This window comes from Phyllostomus hastatus, unplaced genomic scaffold (genome assembly GCF_019186645.2).
Source record: "Phyllostomus hastatus isolate PE091 unplaced genomic scaffold, TTU_PhHast_1.1 phas_scaffold_39, whole genome shotgun sequence".
In the NCBI taxonomy this organism is placed as follows: domain Eukaryota; kingdom Metazoa; phylum Chordata; class Mammalia; order Chiroptera; family Phyllostomidae; genus Phyllostomus; species Phyllostomus hastatus.
The window spans coordinates 33,696,556-33,715,690 of NW_025334028.1; the positions used below are offsets into that span (position 1 = coordinate 33,696,556).

Genomic DNA, 19,135 nt, shown 5'->3' on the forward strand with positions numbered 1-19,135 from the left:
CCTTATGAATACTTGATTTTAATGGTTGGTCTGAATATCTTAAAACATTAAGCCAACTGGAGAGAACCCTCATGCTACAGATAATTCACACATGTGCTAAGAAGTCTTTAATAATCCAAACACAAGTTGGAGGAAATGCGTATTTCATTCTCATGTACACTGACGGGAATACACAAAAAATTATTTTTAAAAAGGTACATTCTTAAAGAATATTTTAATTTTTAAAAAATCAAAAGAAAAATTGAACAGTGCCTAAATCTTTATTTTTCATAACCTACAATTTTTCCAAATTAGACAGTTTTACACTGAATGACACAAAAGGAAACTTAAATTACCAATAGTTACACATAAGCTTGATTCCAGTCTTAATGAAAAGAATAGAACAAAAACAAAAACCCTCAAGAAAGCTTCCACATTACACTCCTGTTTTGTGAACTGGCAGCTGTTGGCTCTCCTTCAGTCTTCGATTGTCTGCTGCTTTCTGTGTAACCCCTACCGACAGCTCACACCCTCCTCACCTACTGACATCGGGAGAAATGGAACCTGCTGCACTCCTGACTACAGCTAGGGACAGCCGGTGGTGAGACTACAGGAGGGCCTGATACGAAACATCGTGACACTAACTCTTTAAGAAGCAACTACAATACTTGAAATTCATGTCTGGAGAAATGGGGCAGGATTCTTTTATTTCCAAAGTATCATCACACAATTGTACAAGTTAAAATGTCATTTGTGATTGCTGTATCTCTGATTCTATACCTCAAAATACTGCTGGGGAAAAACAAAGAGTTACATTTTTAAAAATGTACAAAAGCTATATACTACTAGCTGTATGTGATAGCTGTCATCTGCATCACAGCTTCCAGTTGTGCCAACTCCCATTCTTTTCTGTGAGTGGAAATCTCAAGAGTAGTATCAGAAAGGCGGTTTTTGGGACATTATACAGCTATTTGGCATATCACCTTTGCTTAATTAAAAAAGATGCTATAAAAATTCATCACAGCAATGTTTCAACTCTGGATGCCATGCACGGTGGCTACAGGAGCAGTGGCTGCAGCGCACGCCTCACCACACCCGCTGCCTGGCCTGCTGCGGTCACAGTGACCACCTCCATCCCGGAGGCAGCTGCTGAACTCCGCACTCACCGGCTACAGGGGAGAGCTCCAGCAGGCTCCAGCAGGCACCACCTCAGAGAAAAAAAGGCTTTTTGTTATGGGGTTTGAGGACAACCATGACTACCTCTTCCAGCAATGACCACAACACTTAGGAATTCCCAGGTTTGGAGCTTGCCTTTTCAACTCTCTACAGGACTCATTAGTTGGGCACTTATTTCTGATTTTTTTTCATTGGCTATCTGACAACCACAAAGAAATAATTCCCATGTTCCTTTTACAGGCATTTGCAAAATATTAGCACTATGGTGTACTTCTTGGTGTGTAAATGATGCTGGCTGCTCTGAGGAGGGCACCTTCCTCTGGCAAGGTAAATTATGCTGGGCTGTTTGTGATTTTCAGTAGATTCTTTTTCACTTCCCTTGAAGATACTGCCAGTTTCTGCTTTCTACATTACACTTCAAAAACCCTTTCACACCAGCTATGATTAGCACATATTTACATACTTTTAGGAAGAGCATGGACACATCCAAAGGCTTTCAAGACTGTCCACTTCCCTTTGCAGTAGCAAAGAGGCAGAATCAGCTCAACACATCAGTTTAAGAGGGGAAAAAACTTCAACAAATTAAAATAATATTCAAACCACAACATTTAGTTTATCTACATCCAGCTCAATAGCAACATTTATAATATATCAATAATTTTTATCAGATTTTTCTCTTAAGGGTACCCTTTTAATATGTTCTGATTATTTACAACTGTACAAGCAAAGCACACACTCCCAAGTGCACATATTTAATACAGTATCGACTATTTGCATTTACAGGATTTTTAAACAATCTGAAAAAAGATCAACTGTGTAAGATCTCCAAGGTATATTACAAACACGACGGCTAGTTCTCGTACTCCAGTACGCTTACTCAGGAAAACTAGCGCCAGTAGATCCCACATCACTGAGTAACTGCAATCCACTCACGCCAACCCAGGGGCCGGTCTCCAGGAACTCTACGCTGTCTTATACAAAAGTTAAGGCAAAGTCATTTTCAAGTTTAAATAAAATTCAAGTCTTTAAATATTGGATGGAAATAATTTTTTTTAAAAAAACCCTCAGTCTTGTTAAATAACATTTTGTGGAATAAACCTGTATGGTTACATTTAGCAGGAAATACTCTTATTTTAATGTCTGCTGCTTAGAATACTTAAAGAAAAAATTTAGGCATTTTAAAAGAAAATAATTTATATTTAACTTTATTATAAACTGCTAGCTTTAGTGCATGCGGGTTCAGAGTGCAGCACTTTCGGAAGGGAATTAGTGAGACCCTCATCTTGGAGGTAAAGAGAGCGAGAATTCTCTTCCTCCATCACCACAGGGCACCGCAAACACATTCTCCCACGATTAAGTAACGTTCAGTCCATGTGCCATTGGGAGGTACAAGGAGGTGCCCACAGAAGCCAACTAACGTGAGGGAGACTTGGCCTCCCACCAGCTCATGGGAACAAAACAACACCAGGGTACAATGTCATGGTAACATGTCAGTGGGCAACAAAGTTTATGTTTTCATTTAAGTTCTATTCACAATGTGCTTTGAATTTATCTTACATAATAGCCACTGAGACTGGAGTGAGGAGCTGGTTACTCGCTTCGCAGTGCATCAAAACTCAAGGTTTTAGGCTCTTGGGGGCTCTTTGCAGGTTCATTTGCCCAGTAGATCAAAAACGGACTGTACTTTTTACAAAAATCTAGGATCTAAATGAGTACTTGGCCCTGGCCAGTGTGTGGCACCATCTAACCCATCTCTCCTTCAGGCTACACCCACAGCATCGCCTTGTGCCCCCAACCACTGTCTTCAGCTTTGCCCGTCAGTCTGATATCCTTAGCGATATGCACTTGCTAACCAGTTATTTTAAAAAATGAAGTAGCACAGTTCCACTTAATTTAGAAAAACTCACTATTTATAGCTTGCATTCATAGCCACATGGAGGCTTAATAAAAAATATCAATTTGTTAGGATAAATGCATTTTCTATCCTGAAAAAAATCAGACTTATGCATCACCTCCAGTTAAGCACCAACCTAAAATAAGGTTTATATTAATTAAATCCTGAAAAATAGATTTTTTTCAAGAGGGGGAAAATCCGACTCATAGAAGAAAAATAACTTGCAGGCATCTCACGGGCCTTGTCTACACTGCAAGCTCATAACCAGTGGCTCATTCTTGGTACCGAGTGCGACAGTGCTTAGTTGTGGCGACCTCAGCTCCTCACAGCCCTCCCTGACCCCGGCGCTCACTGAGGGGACCTGGGAGGGGTGCTCTGTTCTCTGTGTGGACGCTTTCCTGTAGCAGGAGGTGAGGGCCTGCGGCCCGGCGGCCTCCTCTGGTCCCTGGGTGGTCCTGGGTTGGACTTGGGGGCAGAGGGCTCTTTCTCTGTGAGCTTCTTTTCTTCTTTCCCACAACCAACAGTGTTTGGCTTTTGTTCTTTTGCGGGTGGCAATGGGGAGGACGAAGGCTCTCTACTCGTCCTCTGGCAAATCTCGGCGTAGCTGGGTTTTCGCAGTTCCTGGGAAAAGACACAACTCTGGGATTACACGCACAACATGATGTCTGCAGGGCAACAGATGAAAATACTGTCCTCTTAAGGTAAAGAACTTTTTAACTGTAACTAAATTTCCACATTCAAAAGTATATTTTTAAAGACTCCATACATTTCCACAATGCAGTTTCCCCTGTGGTGCAACTTTTCCTCTAAGAAACTCTAGAAATATCTTGTAAAAATGGGTAAAACTAGGAAAGTTATTGGTGCATAAGTGTTGAATGAAACCGTTGCAACTTGAAGCATTCTTGAGCCACATGAGGCCCAAAAAGAGGCCTAAGAAAACCAGGTGCCCCAAGAAGACAGGCACCAGCTTTCTCTGCCCTTGCTTCCTCCAAACATACCGCCATGCAGCACAGTGTAACCCAGCTTACAAATGAACTTCAAAATCGTCTTTAAAAATTGTGTACTTGTCTCTAACTACAGAGGGCTGTGGTATGGGTTCAGGAAAGAAACACAGTTAAAACAACCTTAAAAAAAGTTAGCAGGGTTTTCAGGTAAGTGGGAACATTAAGGCTAAGTGATAATGAGAACAGTTAAAACTATTTGACCTTTATAAATCATTTGTTAGCTTAAAAAATAATTTTAACCTAAAAAATTGTTTTCTTTAAAGAGTCAATCTAGTGGACAGTAAGGGTTTAACTCCTTGATTTGAATGGCACAAGCTCACCCAAGATCAAACTGAGGACAACACAAATCAGAACAGAAAAGGCAGGGTCCCCCCTTGAGGGAAGGGAATGAGGGGTACAGAGGGCACATTGTCCCCCACCGTCTACTGAGCCAGTAGACTGTGGTCACAGTGCTGGCAAGGAACAGCCATGCTCAGATGAGCATGTATCCTATGGGAAACAGGAGCTAGACTCTTGTGATTGATTACTCAAAAGGACTACTTCATTCAGCTGACACTGAAATAGAGTCTATGGCAGTGGTGACAAGAAATAAACAGTTGGCTGAAATTGTTAGCATATATCCAAGGTATCCTGCACAGGAAGCACACACCACTCAGCAATAAAAGCCCATCAAATCAGACTGCACTGACAATGAGCTGATCTGAGGAGAAGGAGCCGTTTTTCTCCCACCATGTGCCCCTGGCACTTACCGTGGTGGTGCCGTTCACCTGCACCGATTTACTGGCGGTAGTGGAAGTAAGTCTGTCTGCACTCAGGGCTTCCCTCGGCTTCTCCGCCACTTTGGGGTCCCTGTGAAAAGGCCACCCAACAGGTGAGTCCCACATGACAACATTCCCAGTGGATCAGGAGGAGGCAGAAAGATGGTACTTACTCGGGCAGGTGAGCAGGGGAAGGGGTGCGCTCGTGGGCCATGGACAGGGTGCAGGGGGCTGGACCTGGGGGCTCTCTGGGGGTCACTGTGGGAAGAGTGCTCGTGCCTGCATCCGTGCTGTGACTCTGAAAACCGTCGAAGTCAGAGTTTACAGTCAGGCAGAGAAGCATGGGTCATATCTCTAATAATCTACAACACACCAACAGAGGTACCAGCCTGACTCACATGGCTGCCCACCCTCCTACGGGGCACCAGCTAGGTCCTGTCACGCAGAGTGCGCAGAATCAGAAAATGAAACATAGTTCAAGCCTGTCCTCCTAACAACTCATTCATAGTGTTGGGGCCCTCTTCTGTGTTTCTGCCATATTATCTGCAAGTTTGTTTTCCTAAATAAACAAATATCAAAAATACCTATTCATCTCCAACAATCCTATAGCCTAGCACAGCCTGGCATATATCAAATACAGATATCTGTTAAATGTGGAATTCCTAGTACAATTAAGTAAAATCAACAAAACCCAAAAATGCCAACACCTCCACACCAATGTAATTTGGAGTGTCCTTAGGTGAGTGGCAGGTGCTGACAGCTGTCCCCACCTGAATTCAAGAACAGCCTCAGGGGGAATGATGTGCTAACTCTCCCAATTTAACACGGGAAGAAATGGAACTCAAAACTTTTAAGTCAATCATTCACGATCATGAGTGAAAGACCAGACATCGATGTTCTTACTCCAGCTACTGACCACCCTTCCCTGCCTCGTGCAGTGACAGCTCATACACGCACGGATCTTCTTCACGATGTACAATTAACAAGATAGGAGGGGAGCAAATAAGTAATTGAAAGTGAGATTGTCAAAAGACAACATTTTCTTAATATTTAACTTTTCAAAGAAGACAAAAGGTTCAGAAGTAAACTGAATAGAGAAGTGCTGAGGGAGACAAATGGAATGGCACCATCTACACCCCTCTGGTCCCAGCAGGGGTGACCAGAGACATGCAGCCTCCCTAAGAATCATCATCTTTTACAGCTTCATGCTCAAGGTTGGTGGGAATGTGGGAAGGGAAAAAGCCTCCATTCTGTAACAGCTCAGTTACCCAGGATCTGTTCAATCCTGACACGCTGGAATGTGAGGACTTAGGACGTGACCAGCACCTTAAATCCCTAAAGCCTCCCCACCAGCTCCGAAACTTGAGTGTCACGGAGACAGAAAAAGCTACTGTAGTGCAACCCCAAGAAGCAGGGATGCAGGCTCTCACCTGGCCATGGATTCAGGCTTTGACTTTTTAAAAGTAGCAATTGTTTCTTCCAAAGAAATTTTACATAACTCAAAATGTAAGACACAGTATTGGTATTTTTGAAGTGGGTGAAGGCCAGCTTGCTCTGCCCACCACTGGGGGGAGAGTAAAGTCAGTCTGTAAACTAGAATTCATGATTTTTAAAATGTACTTTGCTCTATGAGACACTTATAACTTAGAAATTACTGTTTAAGAGTTTAGAATAATGCAGAAGACATCCCAAATCTAATATATGATTGTTATTATAACCTTGAAGGTTAAAAACAGGAACAGTAACCACATACCAGCAGGAAAAGGACTGAAAACCGATTATAAATCCCATGTAAGCCCTGGCTTGGTGACTGAGTGGCTTCATGGTGGCCTTCTTGATAACCTGGATGTAGCCTTTCCACACCCAAAAGCCAAGGGGTTCTGATTCCTGACATTTGGGGGTGGTAGGAAGTGGATTTCCTTTAGAAAAAGACATGGTGGGAGGGAGGGGGCCCTGACTGGTGTGGCTCATGGAGTTGGGTCATCCTGTGAACTGAAAGACCAGGGCACATGCCTAGGTTGTGGACCAGGTCCCTGGTTGGGGCATGCAAGAGACAACTGATCCATGCTTCTCTCACATCAATAAGTTTCTCTCCCTCTCTTCATCTTTCTCTAAAAATAAATAAAATCTTGCCCTGGCGGGTATGGCTCAGTGGATTGAGCGCTAGCCTACAAACGGAAGGGTTGCTGGTTCGATTCCCAGTCAGGGCACATGCCTGGATTGTGGGCCAGTTCCCCAGTAGGGGATGCACAAGAGGTAACCACACAGTGATGTTTCTCTCCCTTTCTTTCTCCCTCCCTTCCTCTCTGTGTGTAAAAATTAATAAATAAGTAAAATCTTAATAAATAAATAAAACCTCTCAGAAGGAAGGGAGGAATAAGGAAGGGAGGAAGGGAGGGAGGAAGGAAGGAAGGAAGGAAGGAAGGAACAGACACAGGGGGATTACACCTGGTAGCAGCACAATTCTCTCTGTACCTTGATAATAGCAGGCCCAGAAGGAGTGTTGGAAATGAATCTCCTGTGACTTCAGTAGCTTAATCTGATCGCTGGTATTATAATCACACAGAGGAATGACAGCAGCTAGTCTAGAGCCTGCAGAGCTCACCAAAAGCCACTAGAATTAAAGTTTTTCTGGACTTCTTATCCACGTAGTTCACTAAAAGTTATATTACTTCTGGTATAATTCAGATTTTTCTGTTTTATTCTTCTGACTTGTAAAATAAAGGCAGGTCCTGAATATCAACAATAAAAATGTAACCCGAGTTTCTGGATGAGCGAAAGCATCTGTACTGTACACTGGGGCACAGGTTTCTCCCTTGACCTTAGCAGATTGGGAACTAAAAGGCTTCAGTCCTGGATTCAACTTCAACCCTATCACTGAAAATGTGTGGCCTCTGTCAATCATTTACTCTCTGAATCTACATGAAAATGAGCTCAGCCAAGTGCCTGGCAGGAAATCAGTGCACAGTAACTGTTAGCAACCACTAGGCTTGTGACATGTATCTTACCCTTTCTTTTGATCCTAATAACAAGCTAGACAGCCTGTTTTCAAACAAGTCCTCAGTCTTCAAGTGGCCTGCCGCTCCAGGAAGTGGAGGGAAGTTAGACAGCCCCAATTCGAAGCTCGGGGACGGAGGTTTTGGTGGTGTTGGAGATTGAGTCTGACTCCTCTGAAAGAGAACAGCACCACAAAGTTGCACAAGTGTAGATGGTACAGTGCTAAGAAACACAGCAAAAGAGTAAGGCAATAATCCTTTCTCTAATCTTCTGATTTCTGTATCTGTCTGAAAAAACAAAAAGATAATCTGACCATAACAACACTTTGTCACTTAATCAAAGGTCACTTAGTAGGCAACTTCCCCTCTGAGAGCAGAGCTGTAAAGCTGAACCCTCAAGGCTGCTACTGGGCTTGATTGCACATGCTGTGCGGGGCTGCTTCCCTGTGACCAAGACCCTCTGGTTCCTGGCACAGTCAGCTGACACAGACTGGGCAGGACACGGATAGGCAGCAAAGTGATAGCTATGAACAAAGACAACACTGTAGAACAACTGGACCCTACTGTCAAAAATCAGAGTAGCCTAGGTCTAGATATTAACCTATTCATCTCCAGATAAGTTTTATGTTATTATAAAATAGTGTGTAATCCAAGTCATATAGGAGATAGTAAAAGAAAACAAAACAAAAGGCCACTCTTTCAACTCTCTACAACATATGGAAGAAATTTTACAGACTACCTACCAAGGAGAGGGAAAACATAATTTAACAAAAAAAGGGGGGAGCTTCTGTTATCTGAAAACTAACTTATGGAAACACTGTATATTTTTAAATCACTGTGTAAAAAGCGTGGTATTAGATATTACCATACTCCTGACTTTAAGAAAGTAAATTCAGCAGAACAATATCCAAGTATATATCATAAACCCAAGATCTCAGGAGAAAGCCAGTGATATAGTTTTACTGAAAAACTATAATCCATCTGTTTTAATATGCTAGGTATCATTTTGTAGGTGTTCAGTTCCTTGACTGAAGCATACAAGGAACAGAAAGGGAGATGAGTTTCTATTTAGGCTGTAATTTTGCTAAATGTTGGCCACGTTGAGTGGACACAATGCTCTCATGGGGCTCATTTAACTAGGAAGGGCTAATTCTTCCCAGAAACTTATACCAACACGAAGATCATTCACTCCAGAAGTAGAATCTAGAGAAAATTTGTTGGAACTCAAGAGACAGCAGGGGAAGGATGACATGGACCCAAGATGGCAGCAATTCCACATCTCTCTGGTCAGCCTGTCAGCCTCTCTTCCTTCCTTACGGGGTAGGTGCTAAGTCAAGCCTCACTCTGCCCAGCCACAAGCCTTCAGAACAAAGCTTCCACTTACTAATTGCAGCCATGGTAGTCTCTCTAACTCAGCAAACCTAGAGGTTATATACAGATATCATGAACTCAAAGCAATTTTCAGCTTTTATATTAGACATCTGCATATTTTCACAAGACAAGCAATTCTAAGGAGAAAGACTTCACAAAAAATTACTCTCGACTTTTAGGGACAAAATAGGCAAGTAACAAGCGCCCAGACACAGGAGTTACAAAATGACAGTGCTTACAGATGAAGTTTGATCTTGAAGGCAGTGTTTAACATTTTTAAGAATCTGATGGGCTTTAGGTGAGGTATGAATGCTACCCTGGTTCTATGGGCTTGGTTGGGCCAATGCTCACAAGCTTTGATGTCTCTAGGTTTCTTTATTTCTTTCCCCTTTTTTAAATTATATTTTATGGCTTAAGCTAAGTTATAACAGTTACCCTGATTTTCCCCTTAGCCCCCCTCCATCCAGCAACACACACTCCCTCATGCACTCCCCCACCACTATTCATGTCCATGGGACATGAGTATAAGTTCTTTGGCTACTCCACTTCCTATACTATACTTTATATCACCATGGGTATTCTGCAACTACCTATTTGTATGTTTTAAAATATTTTTTCCTAAAATATATTTTATTGCTTATGCTATTACAGTTGTCCCATTTTTTCTCCCCTTTACTCCCCTCCACCCTGTACCCCCCCCACTATCATTCCCCCACCTTAGTTCATGTCCATGGGTCACATATATAAGTTCTTTGGCTTCTGTGTCTCCCATACTATTCTTAACCTCCCCATCTATTTTGTACCTACCAACATATGCTTCTTATTCCCTGTACCTTTAACCCCATTCCCCCTCCCCCTCCCCACTGATAATCCTCCATGTGATCTCAATTTCTGTGATTCTGTTCCTGTTCCAGTTGTTTGTTTAGTTTTTCTTTTTTTAGGTTCAGTTGTTGATAGTTGTGAGTTTGGTGTTAATTTACTGTTCATAGTTTTGATCTTTTTCTTTTTCTTAAATAAGTCCCTTTAACATTTCATGTAGTAAGGGCTCAGTGGTGATGAATTCCTTTAACTTGACCTTATCTGGGAAGCACTTTATCTGCCCTTCCATTCTAAATGATAGCTTTGTTATGTAGAGTAATCTTGGATGTAGGTCCTTGCCTTTCATGACTTTAAATACTTCTTTCCAGCCCCTTCTTGCCTGTAAGATTTCTTTTGAGAAATCAGCTGACACTTATGGGAACTCCTTTTTAGGTAGCTGTCTCCTTTTCTCTTGCTACTTTTAGGATTCTATCCTTATCTTTAATCTTGGGTAATGTAATTATGATGTGTCTTGGTATATCCTTCCTTGGATCCAACTTCTTTGGGACTCTCTGAGCTTCCTGGACTTCCTGGAAGTCTATTTCCTTTGCCAGATTGGGGAAAGTCTCCTTTACTATATTTTCAATAAGTTTTTAATTTCTTGCTCTTCCTCTTTTCCTCTGGCACCCCTATGATTCGGATGTTGAACATTTAAACTGTCCTGGAGGTTCCTAAGCCTCTCCTCATTTTTTTGAATTCTTGTTTCTTCACTCTGCTCTGGCTGAAGATTTATTTCTTCCTTCTGGTCCAAACTGTTGATTTGAGTCCTGGTTTCCTTCCAGTCACTGTTGGTTTCTTATACATTTTACTTTATTTCACTTTGCATAGCCTTTACTTCTTCCTCTATTTTGCAACCATACTCAACCATTTCTGTGAGCATTCTGATTACCAGTGTTTTGAACTGTGCATCTGATAGGCTGGCTATCTCTTCATTGCTTAGTTTTATTTTTTCTGGAGCTTTGATCTATTCTTTCATTTGGGCCTTTTTTTTTTTTTTTTTTTGGGGTCTTGGTGGACCTGTTATGTAGCAAGGGGCAGAGCCTTAGGTATTTCCCAGGGCAGGGCAACCCATGTCACTGTGTTGTAGTACTGAGTGTGGGGGAGGGATCCAAGAGGGATAATGCCACTTACTCAGCTCTCCGCTGGCTTTCAGTCACTTCCCATGCTACCCACAAACAAATTGGGCCCTTCTGGTGCTAATTCCTGGGTGAGTGGGCCTCCTTACCTTCTAGAACCCTGTGGGTCTCTCCGATGGACTCTCCTGTGAAGCTAGGAGTTTCTCCCACTTCTGCAACCCCCAGTTTTTTCAGTCAGAGGTTTGAGGCTTTATTTCCCTGTGCTGGAACCCTGGGTTATGCAGTCTGTCTCACTCTCCAGTTGTTCCTCCCAGTTTATCTGCATACAAATGTGGGACTGCCCAGTTCTCCAGCTGCCACCTTGCCACAAGTCCTCTCTGCCCCAGCTGCCCATCTCTGCTCCTCCTATCAGTCTGGATGAACGTTTCTTTTTTAACTCCTTGGGTGTCAGACTTCCAAACAGTTCAATTTTCTGGCAGTTCTGTTTTTTGTTTTTAAATTTGTCATTCTCCTTCTTTTGGTTATGTAAGGAGGCAAAGTGTATCTACCTATGCCTCCATTGTGGTCACAAGTCTGATGACTCTAGGTTTCTGCAGTCATCAGAATGTCCCAGTGCAACAATGGTATACTCTCTGTAATAACTGTGTCATGTGCCTGGGTTTCTAAATGGTTCCCAGGTATTAACACATGAATCAGGTATATGAAACAAAATGAAACAAACATGGCTATGAGAGAAAATTTCACCTCTCACTTCACTTAGGTGATATAGTGAGTGAGCAATGGGAGCAACTCATGTCAGATAAATAGGCTCTGAAGAGATTCAGATGGTAGTCTTGTGAGTCCAACCATCACAGCAATCATTAATTTCAACTGAAATCAGCCGATATAAATTGCCCTACCAAGGGGTTCACCAAAAACTAGACTAAACTGGCCAATAACATAAAATTATGGGTGTTACATCTAATTGGCACTTGCTAAGTTCCAGACAAAGAAAATATGTTCTCTGTAATGGGAAAATGCATACTTGATAGCTTAGGCGGCTGGACCACAAATTTTCTCGTCCTTGCCAGTCCTCCACGTGGAGTTAATTTTTATACCTGCAAGTCCAGTAAATATCCTTCATCCCTTCATACCTTTCTGTGTACTGCCAGGATGTTCTCCACCACTTTCTGTGGAAATGCACCTTATCAGCACTCATCAAAGCTCAGCTGAGTACTGGCTGAACTGTCATCACTCAAGAAGATGCGACCCTACCTCATGTGCCTATCACTCACATAAATCCACCACCATAAGTTACAGCAGAGGCAACAATGCTTTCTGCATAGCGGGCACATTGTTTTGAAGGAAAAAGACTGATAAAGTATTTCCTATGTGGGAGAAGTTTATTCTGCTTGCCAAACCTAATGAGCCCAGTTACTTTAAATTATATTATAAAGTTAACTACATAGCAAGGACTTGTATGGACACTTGCAGATTGACTACATCATGTGTAGAGTATTCTCCTGGCTATACCTACTACATAACATAGGCACATGTGTGCAACTTGTAGTAACTCAGAAAACTAGCCACCACCTTTTCTCCCCATTAGAGAATCAAAAGTATCAGCTATCACTTAATGGATATCACATTAAAAGAAAATGTCTTTTGAAATGTTCCTTATTACACCTTAACTTTCATTCAATTACAATTACACCTCATGCTTCCTTTATATAAATTAGATTTAAATGTCTTGCAGAAATGACACAAGTTTGATGTACTCACTGTAAACTTCTCCTCCCTTTTCTTCCGGTAACCAAAGGAATTCTTCCTGGAGGAGAGAAAAAGCAAAAGACTTGATTTTTTCCCACTTGGAACATTTTTCATTGGGCATATGTAAGAGCGACACAGTCAATCTTTATGACTTTGTAGTCTTTCACAGTGACTTCTGGGTTGAAATCCCAGCTTATACTTAAGAAGTGTAGGCAAAAAAAAAAAAAAAACCAAAAAGAAAGAAAGAAAAACATAAAAAACATAAATTGTATAGAAAAAGACTAAAACTGATGTCTAGATAGGTAAATCAAAATATTGAAAGGATATTCCTGGTAGCTATTCAAAATTTTTATCATGATATCAATACTTGAACATCCATTCACCTCGAACAACAGGATGTGTAAAAACTAACACTAAACTACACAGATGACCTGTTAGAGAATGGTGATGAAATGTATCAGATTTATCATCAACATGCAAAAACTCCAATAGCCTGATCAGCTCTTGCTGCCCCCTCAGCCCTCAGACTGCCAAGTCAATCGCCTACCCTTTACACCAAACACACAAGCATTTCTAAACCTGAAACACCATCTCTACCCAGATGCTGGCTGCACGAAGTGTTCTACAGTCTACAACTTAGACCCAGCCAGACTCCAGAGGCAGCAAAACTGGGCCACGCACCACAGTACATAACTTAAGTGACCACAGCAGGCCCTGAGGATACTAAGACACTTTCATCACTGCCCTATATGGGCTATGTGGCCTAAGAATTCACATATTATTCCAATTTATAATTTCATTTCTATTTATTTAACCCTTTGTCACCTCACGTAAATGCAAAGACTCTGTGGGGGCATTTGTATTACATAAGCCAGGGAGGAGTTTATAAATAGTCTTGACTAATTCCTTTATTTTACAGAAAATCTACAAGCAGCCTTGCCCAAAGTAGCCTAACTAATTAAACTAATGAGCTTACAGCCCTCAACTATGTCAAGTAGGATATGTATGGAGCCTCTGGTTCACCCCTCCAGAAAAACAGTGCAAACCCCTAGGATTCTGGACCAAAGCCACACCCTCTTCTACAAAATCAATTCCAAAAATAACTCCTTGCTTTCAAATGACTCCTGGTATAGCCTAAATGCCTCAGTGTAAATAAACATCAGTGACCACAGACTTGAGCTGCCTACCATAATTGGGGCACTAAACCACGGAGATGGGCACAAACACCAGCAGCAGCCCACCAGCAGCAGAAGCAGCACAATAGAGCCAGGGCCCCAGTCCTGTGCATCACCCCTTGCTCTCAGTCTACATCTACATCCTCATGGGAAGTCTCTCAGCAGAGACAAGGAGTGAGTTCCAGACCCAGATTACTGATGGCCATGCAGTATCAGACCACCTTAGCTCAAACCCCATTTAGGAGCGCCTCCAAAAGGTAGGGGCAGGGGGATCATCCCAGGTAGCAAAACTTTAAGCAACATATTTGTTATCCACTGTGGCTGGAGGCAGAAATGGTCAAAAGTACAGATTTACACTGGTTTTCAAGCAAGGGAGCTAAGGATCTGGCTGGATGACAGACTCACAAAGACTAGGACTCCAAGTGTGTTGACAGAAGACTTTGGAAGTTTTGTGGAAGGAACAGTGCAAAGGCATCTGTGTTGAAGTCATTCACTTTAGAAGAGACCCCTGACAGCAGGGAGAAAAGATGTGGTGGCCAGTTAGCCTCTTCCTGGGTCACCCCAGGTACTCGGTAGTTACACCTGAACCTCTAGTGCCAAGGTTAGCCTGTTGATCACCACCCTAGTTGTGCCAGCCTTGTCCCATCCTCGAGGAGGCAGAGCTTCTGGCCTCCAATGCTCCATCAGCACCATTCAGCAGACCTAAGGGGAAGCCACCTTGACCCCACGGTGCCCGTGCAGCACAGGTCAGACCCAGGGGCCCATCCCACAGCAGTGGAAGTAGTAACCAGACTGGCTGAGTGAAGATAGATGCAAGGCTAGGGCCAACCATACCCTCAAAGGATGGCCCTAACTCAGGAGATGCAGCATATGCTTCGCACATGGCCAGAGCTCAGGCCATGGCAGTGTATAGGTCCAGGCACCACAGAACACAGGATATCGTGTGCTCCATGGTGTCAGCAGACTACTGGGACACACCTAATATTTTACCTGCACAATTTCTGCTTCCTGTGCCCAAAACTTTGAATTCTAGTGGTTTGGCTGTCTTGATCACTAAAGCAGAATGCACTCACCAGGTGACATAACTGAGCATCTGCTCAGCTGAAGTTCTTCCTGCCACTGAACCTGACTAGGTGACTGCTATGCAGGCTGCTGCTACAGAGGGGTTGGAGAACCATGTGTGTTCAAGGGGATTTTCTGGGGTGCCTCATACTGCTCCTTATGCACAACACATAAAGTTAATAGAAAACAAAACAAAACCCAGAAAAAAAGGAGTGCTGGCAGTGGGTACAGCCACTGTGGCTCAAGTCCTCCAGGATCACCCTCTGGCTGAAGAGCCCCGAGAGCCTGATACCTTGTCTAAAAACAAAGGAATTGTGAGGAAGAGGGAAGGAATCACCTATCAGTATCAACCAGGGCTTCCTGACCAGCTTTTCCTTGTGTGTCATGTACACTGCTGCATGTCACCTCAACTCTTGCTAGTGGTGGTTTCAGTCCTCAGGGTAAGACTATGTGGGAGTCTCCATTTTGGGGACAAAGGCATTAACTCATCACTGCTGTAACTTGGAAGTTCAAGTGCTATGGGAAGATTGTATCCATGTGACCAGAGGTGAGCAGTGTTGGTCAACCAGATGCTTCTCAGCTTCATGTGGACCCTGACCCTCCTGTGTGACAATGGGCAGGTGTTCCTCAGGCCCTGTCTTTCCATGACCATGACACATCTTGTTAAGCTTTTCCCAACAGGAAGCGCTAGTAGGAGAAGTGATGGGAAGACATGGGAACCTGTCCTCCTGGTGGTGCTTTTTCTGCATTGTCCCTATAGCAGCATAGCAGGCATGGCCCTTCCTTAGGTCTGGCCTCAATTCCATAAGCCTGGCTCCAAGCCTCCCAGTCTGACAAGCCCAAATGCTCCCAATGTTCCCCACCCCATCGGTAGCAGCTCCTTTCTGAAGTAACTGCCTCTGCATTTCCTCAGTGTTCCCCTTTGCCTTTCAGCCTTCCAACATCTGCTGAACCAATTTTTTAAATCAAATTTCTAATGTGTAGTTCTGTGCCAGTTCACCTGCAGCATGTTGTCTTCAGTCATTCTAACTCTATCTTACAACCCCTCCAAGGCCTGGCCCTGTGGATTAACCACCATGAGTACAATGGCCTGCCTCTGGCCCTTCACACCCCCAATCTGCACTGGAGGCACATACTGAGCCAGGAAGAAGAGGAAGCAATATTACTGGAGTCTCTTGCATGTCAGACAGTGTACTGTACACTCTGTATGAAACACTTAGAAATATGTTCATCTGAAGTTTTCAAAGTAGGTTTAAAAAACAAATGAAAAAAGCTTATGCAGTTTGAACTAGTTATCCACCAGAGGGGACTTCCTTTATGACAGCACATATTGAATGAACTACTAAGAGAACCAACTGAATAAAGCCAGGTTCAATTTGTCAACCCCAGACAGGACAGCAGTGACTCAATGAAAACCGGGAACTCACTTCCACCTTCTTAATCTCACCTCTCTAATCAAGTGTAAGTGGTAGAAGGCAAGGCAACAAGCAGCAGCAAACTGAGTCAAAGGAAAAGGAAAAAGACAGTGAACGCAGCCCACTGTTATAGATATAGTAATGACCCAAGTAATGACCACAGGCATTGCAAAACCAACTGTCTTAGACTGAACACCCAGTGATGTAAATCTTCCCCTAAATGTGGCCAACAGGCAACCTACTTAACTGTAACAGCTTTTGTTTATAAATAAATGTAGTACTAATGGAATTTAAATTCTTAGCTGGTTTAAACTCACGTAGTCTGTCTGGCTACACAACTCAGTATCTGTCTATTCTATGACACTGCTGGCTAGAAAAGAAGCAAGGCTGGGAACAGAAAACATAGGCTCTCTGTACAGACAGGAATGGGAAGAGACCAGAGGCTCGGATTCTGGAGTCTGTATAAATTCCGCTTGAACATCTCACAAATGATAACTGTGACCTAATATAGTTCCATTCCACCCACAGTTTATAACAAAGATGAGACTAGTTAGATCCCTGCTCTAAAAGTCACCCCTCTGTGTTATTATATAAAACCTGTGATGGTACAGCCTTCAATTTGATGTTCTGTGATATATCTGAAAATAGTGATTATAAAACATCTCAATTAATGGAATTTGAAAATATTAATAGTTTATAAGTACATAGTACCCATCCAACAACTGTTCTGAGTAACTCACCTGCCTCTACCTAGGCCAGGAGAGGATTCAAGACTACTCTGCTCCACCCGCCCGGTCCCAGCATCTCTCTTGGCATAAGCTGGAGGGTTCTGTATGCGGGTTCTAGGTTGGCCTGTCTGCCTTGCTTGTGGGCTCCGCACACCATTAATTAATCGATCCGCAGTGAAGTTAAATATCGATGGACTTTCTAACAGCCCAGGCCCTCTCTCTGCAGTAGGAATGGTGTGGCGCAGATGGGATTTACTAGGATTCCTGCAAATAAAATGTAAAGGCTCAGTTATGAATGATCACATGATGAAATGAGCATGCTCACAAAGCAATCACTAGGGAAGGGTGTGCAACCTGCAGGCCACATATGGCCAAACACAAAATCATAAATTTACTTAAAACTTCTTTTTTGCTCATCAGTTTTCATTAGTGTTTGTGTATTTAATGTGTGGCCCAAGACAACTCTTCTTCTTCCAGTGTGGCCCAGAGATGCCAAAAGATTGGACATCCTTGGAAGGTAAAATATGCTCATAATTCAGAAAAAATATAAAAATGGTAAGAATAGTTAATGCGTGTGTCTGATAGTGTTCACAGTGCAAACCTATAACTACAGTACCAATTTTCAAATGAAAAACAGGCACACACAGCTGCCCCAGAATACTTTTTCTAAAGAGATGACCCCTGTATTAGGCACCACTAGCACCACTTTCAGTAACTCTATGCTTCAAGTAGTTTTATCTCAGATGAACATTACTAGTGGTCAAGTACATCATTAGTAATGGTCAGGAATAGCCTCTTTACTTAGTAAATAGAATTCACGCACATAGTGAGAATGACCAAGGTTTAACACATTTTTTTTTTTGCTTTGCTTTTAAAGCATACAATGTGGCAGTGACCTCTTATTACAAACCGTGGAAAAACACCATTTTATTCACTCATGGAACTTGCCTGCTTCTTGGAGGATATTGTCTGAGTGAAGTCAGAGGAGATGCTGCAGGTTTGAAGGTTGGAGACGTAAACCCATTTATAAATCCAGTATTTGGAAATGGAGTTACCTAGATTCATTAAAAACAAACAAGTCAACAAACCATAACCAGACTTCAACTTGGTTAACATTGCCTCTTATGGTGACCTGAGTCATTTCTCGACATGTCAAGGAGGCTATGTTCCATTTCATACTTAAAATATTCATGGGTTTAGGAAGAGCATTGTATAAAATTATTGCTAACGGCCAAAAGTCAAGCTGTGGCTAAGACGTATTCCTAGGCTGTTTCAGATGATCCTCCCAGCAAACCCATGAGGATGCGGATTCCCACATGTGGAAATTGACAAGAGAGGGAAGGGCCTCCAAGACACCACATGCTTGTCTGGGAAGTCCCAGTGCTCAACCTAATGTACTGTACCACGACCTCCAGATTGGTAATAGGTCAGCAATTCCTTCTTATTCCTGATGACTGTAATGGAATTGCTGAAAACGCTAGGGGAGAGAGATGGACTTGAAATTTTGTTAGAATCCCCAGTGCCCTAATGAGAAACTCCACAATCTGAAAGGGTCAGACTATTTAAAATTATGCCAATCACTCCAGAACTAGATTCTGATGACTATTTATCATGGGAAGACCCATCAAGAGACATAGTTTCATGTACGCACTTTCACATGTAGAACAACTCTGATATTTGAGTAATTTTGCTCGAATCTAAAAATAAATGAGTTACTAACATAATAATACAACTTGCTGAGATTTAATAGGCACCATCCTCTTCACTTTTGCTAAAAAATGCAGTGTGTTTTAGAGCAAGCAAAGAGCCTCACACACCAGACCAGGAACCATCCCAAATGGCCAGACAACTGATTCAGGGTCCCAATGGACCCCACTCTGGACAAGGGTATGCA

At 42.6% G+C, this 19,135-nt stretch overlaps 1 protein-coding gene across 5 annotated transcripts in view; it reads right to left on the reverse strand.

Annotated features, from left to right (window-relative positions):
* Nucleotides 1-241: 241 nt before the first annotated feature.
* LARP4B (La ribonucleoprotein 4B) overlaps nt 242-19,135 on the reverse strand; it is a 76,387-nt gene continuing 57,493 nt past the window's right edge. For all 5 annotated transcript variants that reach the window (XM_045819965.1, XM_045819963.1, XM_045819968.1 and 2 more), the window contains 7 exons: nt 18,190-18,296; nt 17,254-17,505; nt 12,874-12,919; nt 7,820-7,981; nt 4,985-5,109; nt 4,803-4,902; nt 242-3,670 (listed from right to left, as the gene is read on the reverse strand). In XM_045819965.1, the coding sequence (XP_045675921.1) occupies nt 3,398-3,670; nt 4,803-4,902; nt 4,985-5,109; nt 7,820-7,981; nt 12,874-12,919; nt 17,254-17,505; nt 18,190-18,296 (1,065 nt within the window). In that variant the 3' untranslated portion in view covers nt 242-3,397. The remainder of the gene's footprint in view (nt 3,671-4,802; nt 4,903-4,984; nt 5,110-7,819; nt 7,982-12,873; nt 12,920-17,253; nt 17,506-18,189; nt 18,297-19,135) is intronic.